The 19,723-nt window shown below is 47.3% G+C and overlaps 1 protein-coding gene across 4 annotated transcripts in view; it reads left to right on the top strand.

Annotated features, from left to right (window-relative positions):
* Positions 1–19,723, top strand: part of PAX5 (paired box 5) — a 194,484-nt gene that overhangs the window by 100,383 nt on the left and 74,378 nt on the right. For 2 of the 4 annotated variants that reach the window (XM_081790913.1, XM_081790914.1), the window contains exons 7-8: positions 2,625–2,681; positions 8,685–8,814. In XM_081790913.1, the coding sequence (XP_081647039.1) occupies positions 2,625–2,681; positions 8,685–8,814 (187 nt within the window). The remainder of the gene's footprint in view (positions 1–2,624; positions 2,682–8,684; positions 8,815–19,723) is intronic. The other 2 variants (XM_078436677.2, XM_060609304.3) reach the window with 1 other exon arrangement.

Below are 19,723 nucleotides of genomic sequence, written 5' to 3'. Positions count from 1 at the left end.
CACAAACTCGGCCCATCTTCCTGGATCCAGGGCTGGTGGGCTTCCTAGGCCATATTCTTCCCCTGATGACTGCCAGGCGCCTGGATTCAGGGACCTGGGTAGAATGGGCAACGCCTTCACTGACCCATAGAATGTGGGCTAAGCCTGACCTCAGCCACGTCAAGGTGAAACCCAATGTGCACGTCGAGGACCACACCTGCGTGGAGCACAGACCCTGGGTGAGGCCTCAAAGGCAGAGCGGCCCTGACAGTTCTGGTCCATCTCCCTCATTTGACAGCTGGAGTCACTGAGACCTAGAGTAGGGCGGGGTCTGCCTCAGGTCGAACGGGAGTCCAAGGCAGTGTCCGGTCTCCAGGCTCCCTGCCAATTGGTCTGATCCACTATAATCAAGACAGAACTATTCCTTAACATATGTTGTGCAGGTGCAGTTTTTGTGTGCCCAGGTTTAAAAGTGTGGAACCTTCCTCCTCCTTGCTTGCAGACTCAGAGCTCTCTCCCTAGCTGGAAGAGTGGAGTTCAGCCTGTAGGTGGGGCACTGCAGAGAGGAAGACGTCCCCCTGCAAGTGTGTGAGCTTTCTCCTCAGGGCTTAGGTAGTAAAGTCTTCTCTAATCCCAACTCCGCTTCTGGGGTAACAGGCCAGCACTGAGCTTGGAGCTGGCACACCTGGGCTCCCCTCTCTGAGCCCCGTCCCTGTGTCTGCCTGCACCCCAGGATTCCCAAGGACGTAATGGGCCTGCAGGGACTTTGCAGGCTGGAAAGGGCCAGGCACACCGGAAGCCTTATGCTTCCTGTGTTTGGAACCTTGGAGTCCCTGAAGATGAAGGAACAGACTTCAAGAGAGCAAATTCCTGGCCGTTTCCTCATCCTCTGGGGTGCTCTCATTATTCTGCAGGTGTTTGTTGGACAGCTGATGGGTGCTGGCAAGTGGGGTCATGACTCAAATACGTGCTATTTCGGGTTTTTGACTTTAATTATGGAGAATTTCAAAAGTAGACAAAATAGTCTAATTAACCTATAAGCATCCTGCCCCTGGATTCAACGATTCTCGACTCATGGCTAGACCTGTTCCATAGGTACCCCCACTTCTCCCCACACTCTGCTTTATTTTGTAACAGCTTTATTGAATTTGAATTTTTATATCATAAGATTCACTCAGTTGAAGTATACAAGTCAGCGATTTTTAGTAATTTATGGAGCTGTGTCACCAACACCAACAGCCCGGTTTTAGAACAACCCTGTCACTCCAAGGAGATCCCTTGTGTGCATTCATAATCAACCCCTGTTCTCCCGCCAGCTCTAGCTGACCCCTGCTCTGCTTTCTGTGGCTGTAGCTCTGTCAGTTCTGGACGTCCCACTTAGCATCTGGCGTCTTTCACGTAGCATGCTTTTGAGGCTCACCTGTATCACATGCCTCAGAGCCTCGTTCCTTTTTACTGCTGAACAGTACTCCGCTGCATAAATGCAGATAGACCACATTTATCCACTGCGTACATAGACTACAGGGTAACTGCAGTGAACTCTTAGTTTTATTTTGAAGCAAACTCCAGACATCGTTTCACTTTATCTGCAAATGTTTTAGAATGACTTTAAAAGATGAGGCCTGGGGCGCCGGGGTGGCTCAGTCGGTGAAGCATCCGACTTTGGCTCAGGTCATGATCTCATGGCTCGTGAGTACGAGCCCTGTGTTTGGCTCTGTGCTGACAGCTCCGAGCCTGGAGCCTGCTTCAGATTCTGTGTCTCCCTCTCTCTCTGCCCCTCCCCTGCTCATGCTCTGTCTCTTTCTCTCTCTCTCAAAAATAAACATCAAAAAAAATAAATAAATGAAAATAAATAATAAAAGATGAGGCCTTAACAAGCATAATAACCATGACTCCGTGATCACATCTAAAAAGTTAGCAAATCTGTAATGTCCTCAAATATTTCAAATACACAGTTTGTGTTTGCATTTACAATAGTTTCATAATATGTCATAATAATTCTTTCACAGCTGTATTTTTTACAGTTTATTTGTTGGAACCAGGGTCCACACTGCGACCCACTGATACGTGTCAAGTCTTCTCTAACCTATAAGATCCCCTCCATCTCTCTTTTCTTGCCTTGGAATTCATCTGTTGAACAGGGCACCCACACCTTGTCATGTGGCCAGTTATAGAGGCAAAGAGCATCGGCGGTGGCAGGGGGAGTGGAGATCAAGTGCACGTCCTCAGGCAGCTGGGGAGGCAGAGGCCCGGGAAGGGAGACACCTGCCCCCAGGGCCGGGCTCCACCCCAGCTGCCTTAGGCATCCAGACCCCTCTGCCTCCTCAATCTCAGGTCATCGGGCCAGGCCCCGAGGACACACCTCCCCCACTCCAGCTTGTGCCCTCCTCTGGGAAGGTGTTAGGTGGGCAGGTGTCTGGTCCCACAGGCTGGGAGCAGTTGGCCTGGCACTGGCCCAGCTGCCGAGGCCATCTGAAGCTCGGCAGCGAGCCTGGAGGAGCTCAGCAGGTGACGGGGAAGCCTCTCTGGCCGAGGTAGCCACCAGAGGTAGCCAGCCCTGCAGCCTTGTCCCCATGCCCTGCCCTTCTTCGTGCTGCCCTCCTTCTCACGTGTCTGTGTTTCTTCTCTCCTCCATGCTATGGCAGTGGTGCCCCGTGCTGATGAGACAATACTTGGTGCAGCCCCAGGCAGTCCTTTTCCAGGTAATTTCCTAGGGACCCAAATGACGCCCAGCACCCACGTTCCGGGAGCACGTGCCTCCTGGAGTCCCCTTTAGGATTCCTTATCCCTTGTGGTGCTTAGTTTCCAAAGTGCCGTCCCTGTCCTTATCCTTCAGATCCTCGTGCTCGCCCTGGCAGGCAGGCAGCAAGGGGTTCGACTGAAATCTCCTTTTATTAATGAGGACAAGGAGGCTCCGAGAGCTGGCCTGGCCTGCCTCAGGTCACACAGGTGAGAAAGAGGCAGCGCTGGGGGGAGAGCCCTGTGTTATTGCTCCTAGTTCATTGTTCTTTCTACCACAGGGTCAAAGGCTATGAGTGATACAGATAAACATGAGCTGAGGAAGTCCGCTCCCCTCCCCGAACCTCAGTTTTTCCAGGTTGGGGAAGATGACCCCGAGTATCCGTCTGGCTCAGACACGGGAGAGTGTAAGACTTTCCATCATCTGGAGCACGGCGTCCGCTGTGAGGAGGGTGTGCATCCCTGGCGGGCTTGACCTTGAGCCCTCCCAAGAATCTGTGGCAGCAGGCAGAGAGTTTTATCCCAGTTGGTTGCCTTGGAGTGGACAGTCTGTGAATTGCCGACTTCGGTTCATTTATCTTTCTGGGTCACAGTCAAGGATGGCACCAGGGGGCCCTGGTGGGAAGGGAGCAGAAGCCCAAAATAATACTCTAAGAAAGAACCCTAAGAGCTCAGAGAAGTTGGAAATGTGGGACGCAGCTGTTGCCTTGTGACTGTCAGTGGTGGGGAGGAGAGCAGAGCTATGTTGCCAATGTAGGCGCACCAGCACACTTCCGCGTATGTGACTGCCCTTGTTCAGTCATCTTCAGCCCTTGGCTTCCCAAATAACTATGAGAAACAGAAGTAAATTGTCACTGTTCCCAGAGGCACCAACAATGCCTTCTCTCTTCTCTTTTTCTCTCCTGATCTTCCTTTTTTTCTTTTTCTGTCATTCTTTCTACCTCTCCCAGCCTCCATTTTCACAAAGGACTTGAGGTGTCCTGAAAAATAAACAATTACATGTATCTAAATTAGTAAGTTAAGGCTGAAAAGAAAGTTCAGAAATTATGTAGTGAAAAAGGGAAGATCATAACACCAGGTGCAAGCAATGATGTGGTTGTGGTGGTTTAACACTGAAATAGACTGAGCTTCCTGGCAGCCAATGCAAAAAGGGATATATAGTGGTTTCCAGTGTTCCTGTTGTTCAGCCACAGGCAGGTTAACCATTTATCAGGAGAAAAAACTGGCTTCTGGGGTACTGAATTGCAGGAGGGATTGGCAAGGACTTTGAATATTCAGTGGCAGTGTCTTCGGAGGTTAACAATTTTTTTTTGTATGGTGCTTCTGTTTCCTCTAACAAATGTTGAATGCCTGATATGTTATCACAGATGAGTGAAAACACTTCCCCAGAGTGTTTAAGGGTGGACAAGGGCATTGTTTTCTGGTCACCTGACTTGATGAGGGGAGAGGTGGGAGGGGGGCAGGGGAAGGTTGACATATCACTTGGAGTTCTTGTTGAAACACTTCTCAGTTAATTTTGGAGTGTTGTGGTTGATGTCATGCTACTGGATCATATATTCATTCATTCATTCAAAAAGCACTTCAGGGGCTCTAGGGATGTTCCATGCTCTCAAGGCAACCTAGAAAGAGATAGACAAACAACCATTAAACATGGTGAAAAGTGATCATGGAGGTTTGTGGAAAATGCCATCAAGTGTGGAAGCATAGACAAGGGAGTCATGATTTCATTGTAGCATGTGGGGCCCAGGAATGGCCTCACTGAGGAGGTGACATTTGAGCTGGGTCTTGTGGACAGTGTAGGAGTTCTGTAAGTGACTGAGTGAGACAAGTCTTCCGGGCAGAGGCAGGCTGTAGAGCAGCCACTGTAACAAAGAAGCAGGAGACTGGAGAGAGTGCAGCTTCCTTTCAAAATCATAGCAGCTCAAAGGGACAGGCAGTGATGAGGACTTAGGGAAAAAGTACACACCAACCTAAATGGCAGCATCCCCTGGCTCGTACAGGAGCAGGGTGAGCACTGTGAGTCCCACCAAAGAGGAGAGACTAGGCAGGGGGCAAGACCTGCAAGGTGGTGGTGGTTGGAGGGACAGTTGGCAAAGGGCTGCTGAGGGCCGGTTTCTAAGTCCCCTGTCCCCAGAGTCCCCACTCTTTAGGGACATTCACTTTACCTTCTGGCAGCCAGTGGTGGTTGGGAGACTGGATTTTGAGACCTCCTAGCACATGTGTAACACAAGTTAAAGATTTGGTGTCTTGGAAAGTTGATCCAAACTCAACTGTCAAAGTGACTGGGCTATCTTTTTGTAAAATGCTTTTTAGTTTATTTATTTTTGAGAGAGAGAACAAGCCAGGGGGTGGGGTGGGCAGAAAGAGAGGGAGAGAGAGAATCCCAAGCAGGCTCTGCGATGTCAGAGCAGAGCCTGACGTGGGACTCGAGCTCATGAACTGTGAGATCATGACCTGAGCCAAAACCAAAGGTCAGACGCTCAACTGACTGAGCCACCCTGGTGCCCAGTGACCGGGCAAACTCTGACGATGAATTTATGGACTAAAACAAAATCAAATAGCAAAAAGACCCTTCCAACGGGACATCAAAGAAATGAAGAAATATCCCTATTGGCCACCCTCTTGCGATTTTCTGAAACTCAGGTTGGGCTCTGCTTTCTTGGAGGAAATAAAGACTCTCCCTTGCAGACCCAGCTGCCCAGCCTGGCATCTAGGAAGGGTAGGTCTGGCAGTGGGGTGGGGAGGGGCGCAGGGATGCTGACTCTTCATTGAGATTGCTGCCTGGACTGCCTGAAGGTCACTCATTCATTTGTTCACCCATGTGTTCACTGTGCAAACCCTTCGCAGGCGGATCCCAGCCGGACTACCTTTCCGTCTTTGCCTCTTACAGTTTCACTTCCTTCAACTATTGTCATGTGCCCTGTTTCAGACCACTCCTGTCCTCTTCCCTCTGAACCTTTCTTCAGCTCTTATCAGCCTTGAGGGTTTGGGACAGCTCAGACCCGGGCTGAATAAAGCCCACGCAAGAACCCTTTCCTGGCCGCTTCCTGCTCCGTGGTCAATTAATGTCTCTGTGTTCCTGCTCCCCTTCGATAAAGCTTCTGGGGCCACATATCTTTTCCCTTGGGGTTTGTGGATGAAAGTCAAAGAGCATGTCTGGGCTTCACATGCATCTTGTGCCCAAGAAAGGCTCAATAAATACTGAACATTCATTATGCTCAGGCCTCCACCAGCGCCCTTGGTAACACAGACAGGAAGGGGCCCTGTCCCCTACCCCAGGGTCCCGGGAACCCTAGAAGACACCATCTCAGAAGAGACCCTTACAGAAGTGTTTTGACCTCCTGTCTTTGCTCATGGCGATACGCTGAAGGAGCTGTTCCAGTGAGCTTTACTTCCAAGGTCCTTTTTCAGCAAATGCCTAATGGCTAATGTCATGACCAAGTCTCCTTCTACAGGGAATGAAGTCTAGACAGTGACCTTTTCCCAACAGCTCCTTGCTGCATAGAATGAAGACTTTGCTGGTCCTGACCTAAAGCAAGAAAGATCTTTTCATCTCCACTTCTATGTGAAACAAAGATTTATAAAACAGGGCTTCTTCTTTCTGTGTGTGGGAACCTTGGGTATTTTTCTGTTCTAGTCCATTCTAATTTCGTTTTTTTTTAAAACATTGGCACTAGCAAATTGATTTCACATCTGTTTATAGGACAGGACTTACGGTATGGAAATCATTAGAGTAACTGTCAAGACTTTGGAGTCAGATTGATCCAGTTTGGAATCCTGGCTCTGGCACCTAGAAGCCGTGTGACTTTAGGCAAGCTACTTCCTTTCTATAACAAGTCTCAGTTCGTCATCTGTAAAATGGGGATAACATAGAACCTATTTCGTGGAGTTACTGTGAGGATTAAATGGAAGATTCAGGTAAAGCTCCTGACACAGAGCAATTGATCAATAAATGTGAGCTTTTGACGTGATTGTGAAGATTATGGTTCTTACTGCCCTGACACCTCATGGTGAGGCCAGTGGGGCAAAGGCAGGGCTCCTGCCTCCTAAGAAATGGTAGTTAGGAAGGGCTTCCTGGAGGAGGAGGCATTGGATCAGGGTGGCAGGATGACTAGGATCCACCCTGTGGTGAGCATCCCAGAACCACTTGTTTCCTCTTGAAGGGCAGGTTTGTTCCCAAGGATTTTTGACTGGACCTAGAGCCGACCACGTTAGATGCCTTTGCCTTTCCCATTTAGGTCTCCAATCCACCTGGAATTGATTTTTGTGTCTGGTATAAAGTAAAGATCCAATTTCTTTTTTCCCCCTTGTTTCTGAATGGATAACCAGTTACCCCCGCACTGTTTATTAGAGTCCATCCTTCCCTGCTGATTTGTACATCACCTCTCTCATATATCAAGGTTCCATCTATGCACAGATCAGTTTCTGGACTCGCTTCTGTTTCATTGATCTATTTATCTGTCCCTGTGCCAATCCTACCCTGTCTTAATTACTACAGCTTTATAGTGATATAGTCGGGGAGGCGTGTCCCTATCATGTCCTTCTCCTGTAGAAGCCTGTGCTCTTCTCTGCATGTTTCCGAATCAGCCTCTGCTGGAGATGATTGAGAGCCCCAGAGCTCTGGACAGAGCTGTCCTCGGTGAGACTCACGGCAGGTGCCTGGGCCTGCACCCTCGTGGACTCACTGTTGCCCACCACCCCAGGCTGAGCTGCCCAGGAAGTACTTTCTAGTTCAGATGCAGAGAGAAGTACCAGGAATGTACCCGAGTCTGAGTCCCCTCTGCCTGCCACTTGCTCAGTGGCTCCCCTGGTTCCCTTCCCTGTGGCTCAGTCCTCAGCATCCTCCCCAAGGTGCCTGTGTCTCCTTTCAGAAGGCGGCTTCCTTCCCTGTCCCTGCCTGCCAAGGATGTAACCCTGGACAGACAAGGATGTGCCCTCCATTGCGATGCCAGCGTCCTGGAGGGAACTGCTCATGCCAAGAGTTTGGCATACACAACCAAATTCTTTGGCTTGGGCATTTGCAGATATTTTCTGTATCCGAAACTAGGCCTGGGGGTTGCGTGGAAGGAAGAGACCTGGAACTCACACTTCTAATTTGGTCTGTCTCTGAGTGGGAAGGCCCAGGTTGGCATCTTCTGGAGGCCATTTGACAGTGGCTAGGATGTCAAGGAAATGAGTCATCACAAGCTCTGATTTCATGAAATGGCTTAAAGGAAGGAGCATGACCCTGGGCCAAGTGCCCATGGCTGCTGTGGACTTGCTAAGTCAGATGTGTGCACCTCACAATTTGCAGCACATAGTTTACATGCTGCCGGAATTCAACACACTTGCCAAACTGTGGTTCATTTGGTTTGATGTATTGGATTTTGAGTGAGAGTTTCTGGTGGACTACTCCCTGGACTGGGATTCTGCCCCATTGGCCATGGACAAAGCCCTCTTTGCCTTGGGCCTCAGTTCAGTCATCTGTGAATTGAGAGTTTGGCATGGATGAGGTCTCAAAGTCCTTTTAACCTTGTGTCTGTGATTCTGCGTCTGTGGTTTAAGAGCATTGAAATCAGAAACTTTTCTTTCTATCCTCTTGGCAACAAGACTGTTATTTCCGCCTTGCTTTTAGTTACTGATATCTCCCTCCCTGTATTCAAGACATTGTCGGTGGCCACTGGGGCTGGGCAAATGGAACCTGCAGGCCACAAGAAGCTAGGTTTGAATTCTTGTGAAGCTGCACCTGACTCCTGCCCACCTCCCTCCTCACCCGGGGAGAACTGTCGACTCTGGATACCTGTCTTGCTCTATTGAGCTGAATCTGCCTTCTCAACACTGGGGGGTTTGCGAGCCCCCCGTGGGCCCTGGCGCTGGCCTGGGTTAGCCCAGCGAGGTGGCTGAAGCCCAGAATGTGGCGGTGGCGTTTGGCTGGGGGGCTTTGGAGTCTTGATGCTGAGACATTTCTGTTTTGTTTCCTCTTTCAGACCACTGAGTACTCAGCTATGGCCTCGCTGGCTGGAGGGCTGGATGACATGAAGGCCAACCTGACCAGCCCCACTCCCACCGACATTGGGAGCAGCGTGCCCGGGCCACAGTCCTACCCCATTGTGACAGGTGAGGGCACCTGGGGTGGGGGAGAGAGAGAGAGACTGACAGAGGGAGACTGAGAGTGCCTGCATGGGCGGGGGGAAGAGTGGCTTGGTGCTTTTGGACTTGACGGGCCATTTTTGTTTTAGTAAGGTTCTGGGGCCCTGGAATCGGTCAGGCAGGATACTGCCGGGGCCCAGAGCTGCGGCTGTGATGAATCATGGCTGTATTTGCTCTGATAAAGCCAGCGGAGAGTGAGTGTCAAATGGGCTGTGGGTTGGGACAGGTGGCAAGAAAGGCCCATGACAAGAAGGGCCGTGGTGACTTCGGGATCTCCTGTGGATACAGCCAGGAGGTTCAGAGGTCTGGGATTTATCCCTCTCACGAGAAGGGCAACCCTGCATGGTAGGACTTGAGAAGGAGCAGACTCCTGGCAGATTGGCATTGGTATTTCGGGTTTCCAGGCAGAGACTGAGTCAGGAAGGGTAAGAGGTTTAGGCTGGAAGGTGCTTGGCGTATGCAAAGTAGCTGCCTTTCTGGAAGGCCCAGGGCCAGCCTCTTTAGCCGTCAGTGTAAAGATTGAGTTTGGATCCTGGAGGCACATTGCTGGATTTGAACTTGCCATTGACTAACTGTGTAATCTTGGGTAAATGTATAAGGATTCCGGGCTATGTTTTTAAAAAAATCTCTACAGTGGGAATGGTGTTATTGTGAGGATTAATTCATTAATACATATAAAGTGTTTAGACTCTTATTTAGCACACGGCAAGCACACAATACATGTTGCTGTTATTCCTCTCAGAGCCTTCTCGTGGTGGCCGGTCACATTGTTGGGTTTGCTGCTGCAGAAAAGGCTGGACCACAAGGGCTGAGTTAGGCAGACACCTCTTCCTGCTCCAGCAGCAGTGGGATAACATGGGGGGACAGACCCTGGAAGTTTGTCCGAGCTGGCAGGCAGGAAGCAGTCTCAGATACTATACAGACAGATAATAGGAGGCTCAAGGGGAGCACTTGGGCCAGAGCCTTGGGGTCCAGCGGGGGGTAGCAGGATGTCCCTGGAGGCTGGTAGGCAGGGCACGGTAAGAAGTAACAGAGACAAGGGCTTCTTAGAAGTGCAGGCGGGCTATGGTTGTGTCGGGGAAGCTGGGGATTGTGCTCAGGTTTGAGTTTTAGGGGAGAGGGCTTGATGTCACGTAGGTTCCGAGACAGAGAGAACCCAGCTCTGAGACCTGTGCTGATAGGTTGGCACTGAGGCTCGTGGGGCTCAGACAGAAGCAGTGGAGGCCCTGTTTGCAGATCTTGGCAAGCTTCTGGGGGCAGCTGAACCAGCACAGGTGGGGAGGTGTCAACACTGGGACAGGGATAGAGGGTGGGGAGCCTCCGTTAGAGTGGGGCTTTACTAACAGCACAGATGTCCCATGAGGTCCTCTCCCCTGATGTCACAGAAGGTTTAGTTGACCCAGGCAGTGGGTCTGGGTGTGGATTGGGTTTTCAGGTAAACCTTTGACCAAAGACTTGTTTGTACTCCAGACCCAAGTCAGAATCATGCTTGATCTTTAAAAAAAAAAAAAAAAAATTAATTTTGGAGATAATTCTAGTCTCTGACCCATTGTTACTACTTGTGTTGCTTTTCACTTTCATCTTTCCTAAAAACACATGAAATTACCTGCTGCAGAATTTTAAAAGCACTCAGGTAGTGGATGGCTACTTTGGAAGAAATATTTTCTGCCTTGCTCTGCAGAAAGTAGAGATAGTGAGCTCTTTTGCATGCCCTTCCAGAAAGGTGTGTTGTCCTGGGTGTTCATTGCCAAAGGGATATTTCTCTGGAGGACCACATAGGGCTATGAAAGAAAGATATGCAGTGGCAGATAAAGGCTGTAGGGGAAAGTCAGGGTTACATTAAATGAAGAGCTCTTACTGTATCTAGGGCCACATCGTGATCGTGTGCAATTCTGAGCTATTTTACTTTATTAAAATTCTTCAAAATTTAGTTTATTTTTTAAAAGTTTACCCATGTCTTTCTTTTGCTTGATCTTGCATAACGGTATGCTTGGTGTTGAAATATTGGAAGTATTCTAATTATAAATATAATCATTAGCTTTTTTTGTGAGTAAACAATGGCTAGCTAGAAAAATAATAGAAGAGTCCTTTAACAATAGTACCAAAAAAACCAATGCTGAGGAAAAATTCACTTTAAACTCCACCAAGGGACATAAAAGAATAAATGGAGAGAGATAACTTGTTCTTGGGGAGGAAGACTCAATATCATAAAGTTGTCAGTTTCTTCTAAGTAATCTACTAATTCAAAGGAATCCCAATCAAAATAGCAACAGAATTTTTGGGGGAACATGTCAAAATGATACCAAATACTGCAAAAATAAGCACTGAAGCATAGCTAAAAAATTCTGAAATAGGGAAATGAGCAAAAGTTGTAGCCTATTTAAAAACATTATGATAAAGCAGCAGCACTTAAAACTATTTTTTGTTTTTTTAAGTTTATTTATTTACTTATTTATCTAAGTAATCTCTACACCCAGTCTGGGGCTTGAACTGACGACCCCAGGATCACGAATCATTTGCTTTCCCGACTAAGCCAGCCAAACACCCCTAAAACTATTAGTAATGAAACTGAAGTTATGGACACATATAATGGCCTAGAGAGTCCTTAAATAGATCCAAATAGATATGGGTATTTATAAATGTAATATTTCAAATAGGTAGAGAAAAAGATAAATCGTTCAGTTAATGGTGTTGGGACAACTAGGCTTGTTGGATACATACCTCACTTTTTATATCAAAATAAATTCCTAGTTGATCTACACTTTCAATGTAAAAAATGAAACCATAATAAACTAGAAAAAAGTGAGGGATACTTTTTTAGAATCTTAGAGCAGGGAACGCCTTTTAAAATCTGTTCCAAATATAAAAGACAAAGAAAACTAGTCTAAATGACTTTTAAAAATGTAAGTCTTTTGTCTGTATGTAAAAACATTCAAAAGACAACAAAATTAGGGGGAAAAAGTGGAACACCGATGACAAAAGCTAATTTTCTTAATACGTAAAGGGCTTTTAGAAATGAATAAGAAAAAAATCAGTAGGAAAAACAGGTCAAGACTGGATAAATTCATTGGAAAAAATACAGATGTCCAACAGCACATGAAAAGGTACATACCTGACTCATAGTTTTAAAACTGCAAGTTAAAACAGTCATGAGACACTTTAAAAAGTCAATTAGCTTACCGAAGATTGAAATGTTTCTGGAGGGCAAGTGTTGGAGAAGGTATGAGAAACAAATATTTTCATCCACTGTTACAAATCAGTGTAACCTGTTTTGGAAGGAAATTTGGCAATATCTATCAAAAATGTAAATGCACCTACCTACCCTCTAACCCAGAACTTTCATAATCAAGTCACAGATATATTCATGAATATACAGTGATACCTTTATCTGTATAATAATTATAGAATTATTTATAACGGCAAACAAATGGCCACAAGGCAGTGTCTGTCAATAGGAGCTGGTTAAATAAATTATGGCTCCTTCATAACACAAAATACTATGCAAACCAATTAAAAATAATTAAGTAGAGCTGTCTGTGCTGAAATGAATAAAGGTCCAAGATAAATTAAAAAAAATTTTTTTAATGTTTTATTTATTTTTGAGACAGAGTGAGACAGAGTATGAACGGGGGAGGGTCAGAGAGAGTGGGAGACACAGAATCTGAAGCAGGCTCCAGACTCTGAGCTGTCAGCACAGAGCCCGATGTGGGGCTCGAACTCATGGACCGTGAGATCATGACCTGAGCCAAAGTCGGCCGCGTAACCGACTGAGCCACCCAGGCGCCCCTCCAAGATAAATTTTTAAATAAATAAGCAATTTGTATAATACTATGTTAAGTATGATCCCATTGGTGTGAAAAAATACAAAGGACATACACACAGAGGCAGAGGCACACACAAGCAGGTCAGAGGCTTGTGTAATGAGGATTCTTTAGAAGATCTCCAGCTCTTCTCCTGCTTTATGGGGCATTGTGGTGTTGGGGTTCTCTTCCCAGTCCCACCTAACATCCCCTTGGGATAGCAAGTATTTTTTTTTCATCTTATTTATTTGAGAGAGAGAGAGTGTGCACGCATGAGCTGAGGAGAGAGGCAGAGGGAAAGAGAAAGAGAATCCCCAGCGGGCTCCACAGTACCTGACACAGGGCTCAGTCCCACAACCTTGGGGATCATGACCTGAGCCAATATCAAGAGTCGGGCACTCAACTGACTGTGCCACCCGGGCGCCCTGGGATAGCAAATATTAACAATGCCCCTTTACTCTCCGGAAATTAAGATCACATCTGACTTCAAGTTAAATCAAAATAAAGCCTTAATCATGAGATATAGGAAGAATGAAAGCGAAATTGTTTATAATGAAATACTATGTACTTTGATAAGCAAATACCCTGCGTGTTTGAACTGCAAGAAATAATGAAGTAGTTCGGGGCTTGCCCCATGCACAGAATCACTATGAATGCCACGGCCCTGAACGCAGACTTAGGGACTCCTACTTACTCATACTGCGAGCCTGATTTTATGAATTAGGTGAGGAACTCTTGGCAAAATTCCAAGTAAAATAAGATATGAGCTTTTCTCGGTTTACACAGTAGTTGCATTCCTAGAAAATTCAGTGTATATTAAGACCATGGAGATTGCAAGTTCACATTTATATGTAAATGAAGTTCAGTGCTAGACTCAAATAATTATAAACAGATTTTTCACCTGTCCTGTTTGGCAGGACATGACAGAATGCAAGATGAAAGGAAACGTCGCTGTGGGGACTCTTCCTCTGCAAGGCAGGGATGCCTCTCAATTATAGAAAAGCCCCCACAAGTTTTCAGAGCACCCTCTAGGGGGCAGTTGCTGACCCTACTGAGAAGTGTTAGAACACCTTGAAGGAATGCCTCCAGGAGCTGTTAGGATGGCAGTAACTTTATTCCCTTGTGTTCATGGATGTGTTGACACAGTTCTGAACTCTTCAGGGAGACCTTGAGTCTTCCGGCCCCACGCCTTACCTTCTCCCCTCCCCACAAAGCCCAGAGCGTAGTTGGCGCTCAGTTGGACTGTGAGCCAGCCCAGGACTCTAGCTGGGCAGTGCCAGCCTGGAGTGCGGGGCCAGGGGAGGAGGTGGCCTCCGTCCTGCTCCATCTCGGCCCTTATACTCCATGCTGTGCAGGGAAGGTCTCATTAGAGAATGAGTCGATTTCTCTCCATCGTTTATATGCCACATTAAATATTAACTTAAACTCCTGCTCTACCAGCCCGGGCCACGGTTCAGAAGTGGCTCACCATTTGCAAACCAGTGACATGGCCAGCTTGCTCCTGCATCATCAGTAGTTTGGGGCCGTCCTGATTGGGACTAATTCTCGGCAGGTGTGTCCTTGGGCCACAGGCCTGCCCATGGGGCAGCCACTGTGCCTACCTGCCAGGGAGGACAGCGGCTGGGGTGCCAGGCCCCCTGCTCACCCCCCTACTGGTAAAGGGCCTGGCAGTCTTGCCCTCCACTGTGCCCCCCTGACCCTTGCCTGAAAGAACAAAGGAATGGGGCCAGCCTGTGTCCTTGCTGGCCTCTTCCCCTGAGGACTGTCTTTTTGCATCAGCAGTTAGAATGGAGGGAGGAGACTGAGGGAGGTTTCTCATCAAATAAGTTTGGGCAACACTGGCGTGGTGGATACCTGTCGGGGTATGAGGCTCCCCCTGGGCACTGTCCCCTCTAAGTAAAAGACACCACTAGTGGGGCAGCAGATAGGCGCCTACAAGGACAGACAGAATGCCACCAAGTCCCCAGGACCACCGGCTCTGATTTGCTGTGCCCCCAGGTTCAATGTTTGGAGCCTCAATATCCCAAACCTGGAAGCCCAAGAAGGTCCACCCTCTTCTGCCTTTTTCATCTGAGCAACAGCTGAGGGTTGGAGGAAAGAGCACTAGATTAAGAGTCAGAGGAATGGGCGTAAGCCTGGACTTTCCCCCCTTAATTGTCCTGTCCTTCGGCAAATAGATTGTCCTCTCTGAGCCTCAGTTTTCCAATCAATGAAAAGGGGATGGCAGTTCCTGCCCTGCATGCCTCCTTTGGCTGTTGCAAGGATATAATGAGGCAGTGGGGGGAGAGGGTTTGAGAGCCACCACGGGGGCATCTGAGTGTGTGTGGGGAGTTGAGGGAGAAGGTAATCTGGCGGGCCCAGGATCCAGTGTTGGCACTTCCCAGCCTCCCTCAGGACAAATATCGCGACCACAGATGGGCAGGGTGGGAGTGTTGTGCAGTCCAGCTGCTCACCCAACAGCTCAGCTCGGGAGACCTAGGTCCAGAGAGGGGAGGTGCCCTGCTCAGGGCCACATCCTGTGAGTTAGAGCCGGAACTAGGGCTCGCCCAGGGCCCTGACCTTTGTGGCCTGCTGCCGTTATGTGATGGGATGGACAAAAAAACAAAACACAACAAACAAACAAAATCCCAGTTTAAAGTTCCAGAGGGTGCCTCTTCTAGCATGTAATTGAGAATGTCAGCAGGAAAGCCAGACTGCTTAGCTTGAAGCCCAGTGTCACCGTGTTCTAGCTGGTTGACCTTGGGCAGGTTACCAGCCTCCATGCCCAAGTTCTCCATCTATAAATGAGGCCCAAACAGAACTCACTGTAGGCTTCCTGTGAGGATAGCACGAATGGTCCATGCGGAACCTTAGCACAGTGCTTGGCACGAGTAAACACTCAACAAATGGTAGTTATTAGTATGTTTCGGAGCTCTTGTACCAAGATGTCTGGCCAGCACCAAGCCACTCTGAATGGCCATTTGTTCATCTTTCCATGGGGAACACTTCTTAGATCTGTTTTTTATGAGCCTTTGAGGCTCAACTAGGCTCAACTAAATATCTCTTCCTTCAGAGTGAGATCGTAATAAATAACAAAAACTAAAATATGAGAAATTCCTTATGTATCCAGTTTGCCAAAGGTGCTTCAAAACAATATAATTAAAGCTACAGTACAGCATAACATCTTACAACAAAAGGCTCAGCCGTGGAGCTTTCCTCGGAATCCTGTGGAAGATGCTGGGATGTCAAAGTTGTGTGCGCAGGAAAAGAGTGTAACGTGAATAGTTACTGTTCACTGGACTCACTCTGTGCCCAGCTGGGAGAACGATGGTGATCTTGGTGGACAGTCCCTGCCCTCACTGGGCTTGCTTGCTGGGAAAAGCTGGACAATTCACAGCAAACGGGGGGAAAAATGTGCAGTTTCATTTTGTAATGGCATGTGCTTTGAAGAAACTAGCTGGTTGGAGAGATGGTTGGTGAGTGGGGTGGGGGGGGGGGTGGAGCACAGCCTCTCTAACGGGTAGCATTTGATCTGAGATCCCAGTGATGAGAGGCTTTGGGAAGATTTGGGGGCAAGGTATTCCTAACAAGATACAGCCTCGGTAAATGCCTTTTAGCTGTAAAATGAATGAGTGAATGAGATGTGGAAAGGAGGAGGCCATTTCTTGGTTCTTTCTCTGCTGTTAGTTGGGCTCAGCCCATAATCAGGCTTTGGGGACTCTTGCAGTCAGTGGAAATGAACTTCAGAGGTTGAGTAGCCCATCCCTTCAACCCCCGCCCCCCGAGGATCTATTCTACATCAGGGCTTGGTCACCTCTGGTGATGATGATTTTGCTACCTCAAAGGCAAAGAATCTTCAAACAGTACGTACCTGCAGCTGTTCTCCACTGAAAGTGATTTCCATTCCCGTTAACAACCCAGGCCTGAAGGATGTCCAGATGGACATCCATGGTATGAACTCGTAGACCCAGCCACTGCCCAGCACCTCCCTCAACTGGCGTTCTGTGTACCCACTGTGAAGCCCAAAGATTGTTTGGTCCGCATAGTGTCTTTTGAACTTAAAAAAAAAAAACAACTTAGACTAACATTTTAAAGATTGGAGGAGAACAACCCAAATGTCCATCAGTAGGGAACTGTTTAAGTAAAGAGTAGCTTATCCGTACAATGGAACGTTGTGCAGCTATAGGAAAGAATGAGGAAGCTCTCTATGTCCTGATAGGGAAGGAGCTTTGAGATACATTATTCATGAGAAAAGCAAGACTACTGTGTACAGAATGCTACCTTTTGTGTAAAGAACAGAGGGACAATGGGAATGCATTTGTATTTGTGCACACGTGCATAAAGAAACCCTGGAAGGATACTCAGGAACTTAATAACCGTGTTTAGGCAGGAGCCGTGAACTGGATGTGGGAAGAGGACTTTTTTACTGAATACCATTTACGTTTTTAACTTTTCAAATGTTGTCAATATATAACTATCAAAACGTTAAATTAAAAGTGCCTTGGGGCTCCTGGCTGGCTCAGTCGGTTAAGTGTCCCACTTAGGCTTGTGGTCCATGGGTTCAAGCCCTGAGTCGGGCTCTGTGCTGACAGGTCAGAGCCTGGAGCCTGCTTCGGATTCTGTGTCTCCCTCTCTCTGCCCCTCCACCACTCACACTCTGTCTCTGTCTCTTTCTCTCTCTCTCAAAAATAAACTTTGAAAAAAATTGTTAAAAGCGCCTCAAAATCAGGAGATTTAACATAAAGATTAAAATGTCTAACCTTTCTTTAAAAAGTTGAAAAACTTGAGGCACCTGGGTGGCTCAGTTGGTTAAACGTCTGACTTCAGCTCAAGTCATGATCTCGCGGTCCATGAGTTCGAGTCCCGTGTCGGGCTCTGTGCTGACAGCTCAGAGCCTGGAGCCTGCTTCAGATTCTGTGGCTTCCTCTCTCTCTGCCCCTTCCCTGCTTGTGCTCCGTCTCTATCTTTCAAAAATAAGTAAATGTTAAAAAAATTTTTTTAATTGAAAAACTTGTCCACTTTCGGTCCACATCCCCATACTACTACACTCAGTATACCGGAGAAGTGGCTCCCCCTACACGTGAGTCTTCTGTTTGCCCCAGATTCCTGGACAGCTCACTAATTTACCATGTTTGTAGCCCCTGTGAATTTACGAGTTCTTGACTTTGCTCCAGCCCCATCCTTCCTTGTCTCCTCTTGCTCCTACTTCTGTCCAACAGAAAACCCTTCTGTCAAGTCAGAAAGGGCTGGCCACAGGTGTCCAACTGGCCTTGCCTGTTTCCGACTCCAGGTCTTAGGTCAGGCTGTTCTGCCCGCCTGGAATGGCTTTCCCCAAATATCAGCTCAGCGTGTAACCCATGCAGTGGGGAAGGCCTGGAGGACTGAGTGCAAAGGTCCCGAGAATGTGCAACAACATGGAATTTCATCCCAGCGCAGTGATGTCACACTCTCTCCAAACGAGATGTTGTGTTTCAGGGGAGCACGACCCAGAGAGAAAACTCAGCATCTGAGACTGGAACCTTCCCCGTAGATACAAGGCTATTTGCATTCCAGAAAGATTCAAGGCGAATACGATTGGGGTTTAAAGTATTTGGTATGGGATTGTTAAATAGACTTAGAGTTGTAGATTCTATAGAAACCTGGAATTTTGGAATGTTTGTGTTTAAAAGGATACTCAGAGGTTCAGAGAAGCTGAAGCTCTGATCATTTTAAAGCCAAAATGAAATTCAAGCATCTCCGTAATTAAAATGCACATCAAAGGAAAATGTGATTTGCTTTCAGGTTAGCATAGTGTTCCTAAGAACTATTTGTTGAATAAACGAATTAATATTTGTGGAAAGTGCAGTGTCAATTAAAAAAAATAATTTCAGCAGAAAGGACTCTGGTTGTTTCTGACCTTGTATTTCGTAGGATAAAAATAAACAAAGCTGGATGGCCGTCCTGGTAATGCACTCATAGATTTTTACACTTGCGGGCAGCTTGGAAGCCGACCTTTCCAAATAGCCTTCGAGCAGGTCTCTGGGCCTCCGGCTTCCCAGCCCACCCTGCTGTGATCCATCTTCCTAAAATAGCGATTTCATTAGCTTGTTCTCCTGGTCAGAGATCTCCACCGCCTTGCCATTATCTGCAGGAGAAAGCAAACCAGACTGTAGTGCCTGGCAATTTGCAGATTACTGCCATTCATTATTCACTCACTCACTTATCTCTTCATCAAAACCAACTCCTCCTTCCTGTCAGACTGTAGCCTAGCCTGAGTCATGAGGGTTATAGAGTCCCTGCCCTCAACATGCTTACAGTCTGATGGGGGAGGCAAAGGTGGTTGCACGTACAAAGCAAAACAAAACCAACAAGAAAAACAAGGGAGATCCCATGGGAGAAGCCATGATACGTGAAGGCACTGAAGAGGGAATGATGGCCTGTCTCTGACTGTGGGCTTTGGGGACCATTTTGTGGAGAGGCCCATGTCTAGGCTGTTCTGGGAGAGCCAAGCACTCCAGGCTTCTGTTTTCTGTTCTGAAGCTTGGCTTGTTCTCTTGCAGTCCCCCTTTCCTAATTCCTTTTTAGTCACAACACAACACGTGCCCATGGTACAATAAAGCCAAATGGCATGAAAGTGTGTATATATAGCTGCATATGACCATATCCCCTCACCCCATTCCTAACCTCTTCTGCTGATGCCATCAGAGTTGATGGTTTGGTATATGTTCTTCCAGAAGCTTTTCTGTATATATATATATATATATATATATATATATATATATATATATATGTAGCTTATTTCCTACAAATGGGGTTTTACTCCTCATACTGTTGTTCAATTTTTGAAAATTGTATTTCACGTTTTATGGATACCCAACATGTCGATAGGGACAGAACTTCTATCCTCTCTAATGTTCTTAACTTTTCTCAAGCAATACAAGCTAGAGAATCATATTCTCAGAGCTAGGGAGGGGGAATCCCTCTCAGTATTCAATACTGGGGCTTCAGACAGAGAAGGATAGTGTCCAGGGAGGAGGGCAGGCAGGGTACCTTGTCCCCCAGCGCTGTTGGCTTACGACAGCCGACTTGGGGCCTGGCTGCTACCTCCCCTGTGCTCA

Source organism: Panthera onca, chromosome D4 (assembly GCF_046562875.1).
Source record: "Panthera onca isolate mPanOnc1 chromosome D4, mPanOnc1 haplotype 2, whole genome shotgun sequence".
Classification (NCBI taxonomy): Eukaryota; Metazoa; Chordata; class Mammalia; order Carnivora; family Felidae; genus Panthera; species Panthera onca.
Note: the sequence above shows the minus strand (reverse complement) of the source record. Positions and strands in the feature narration are given on the sequence as shown.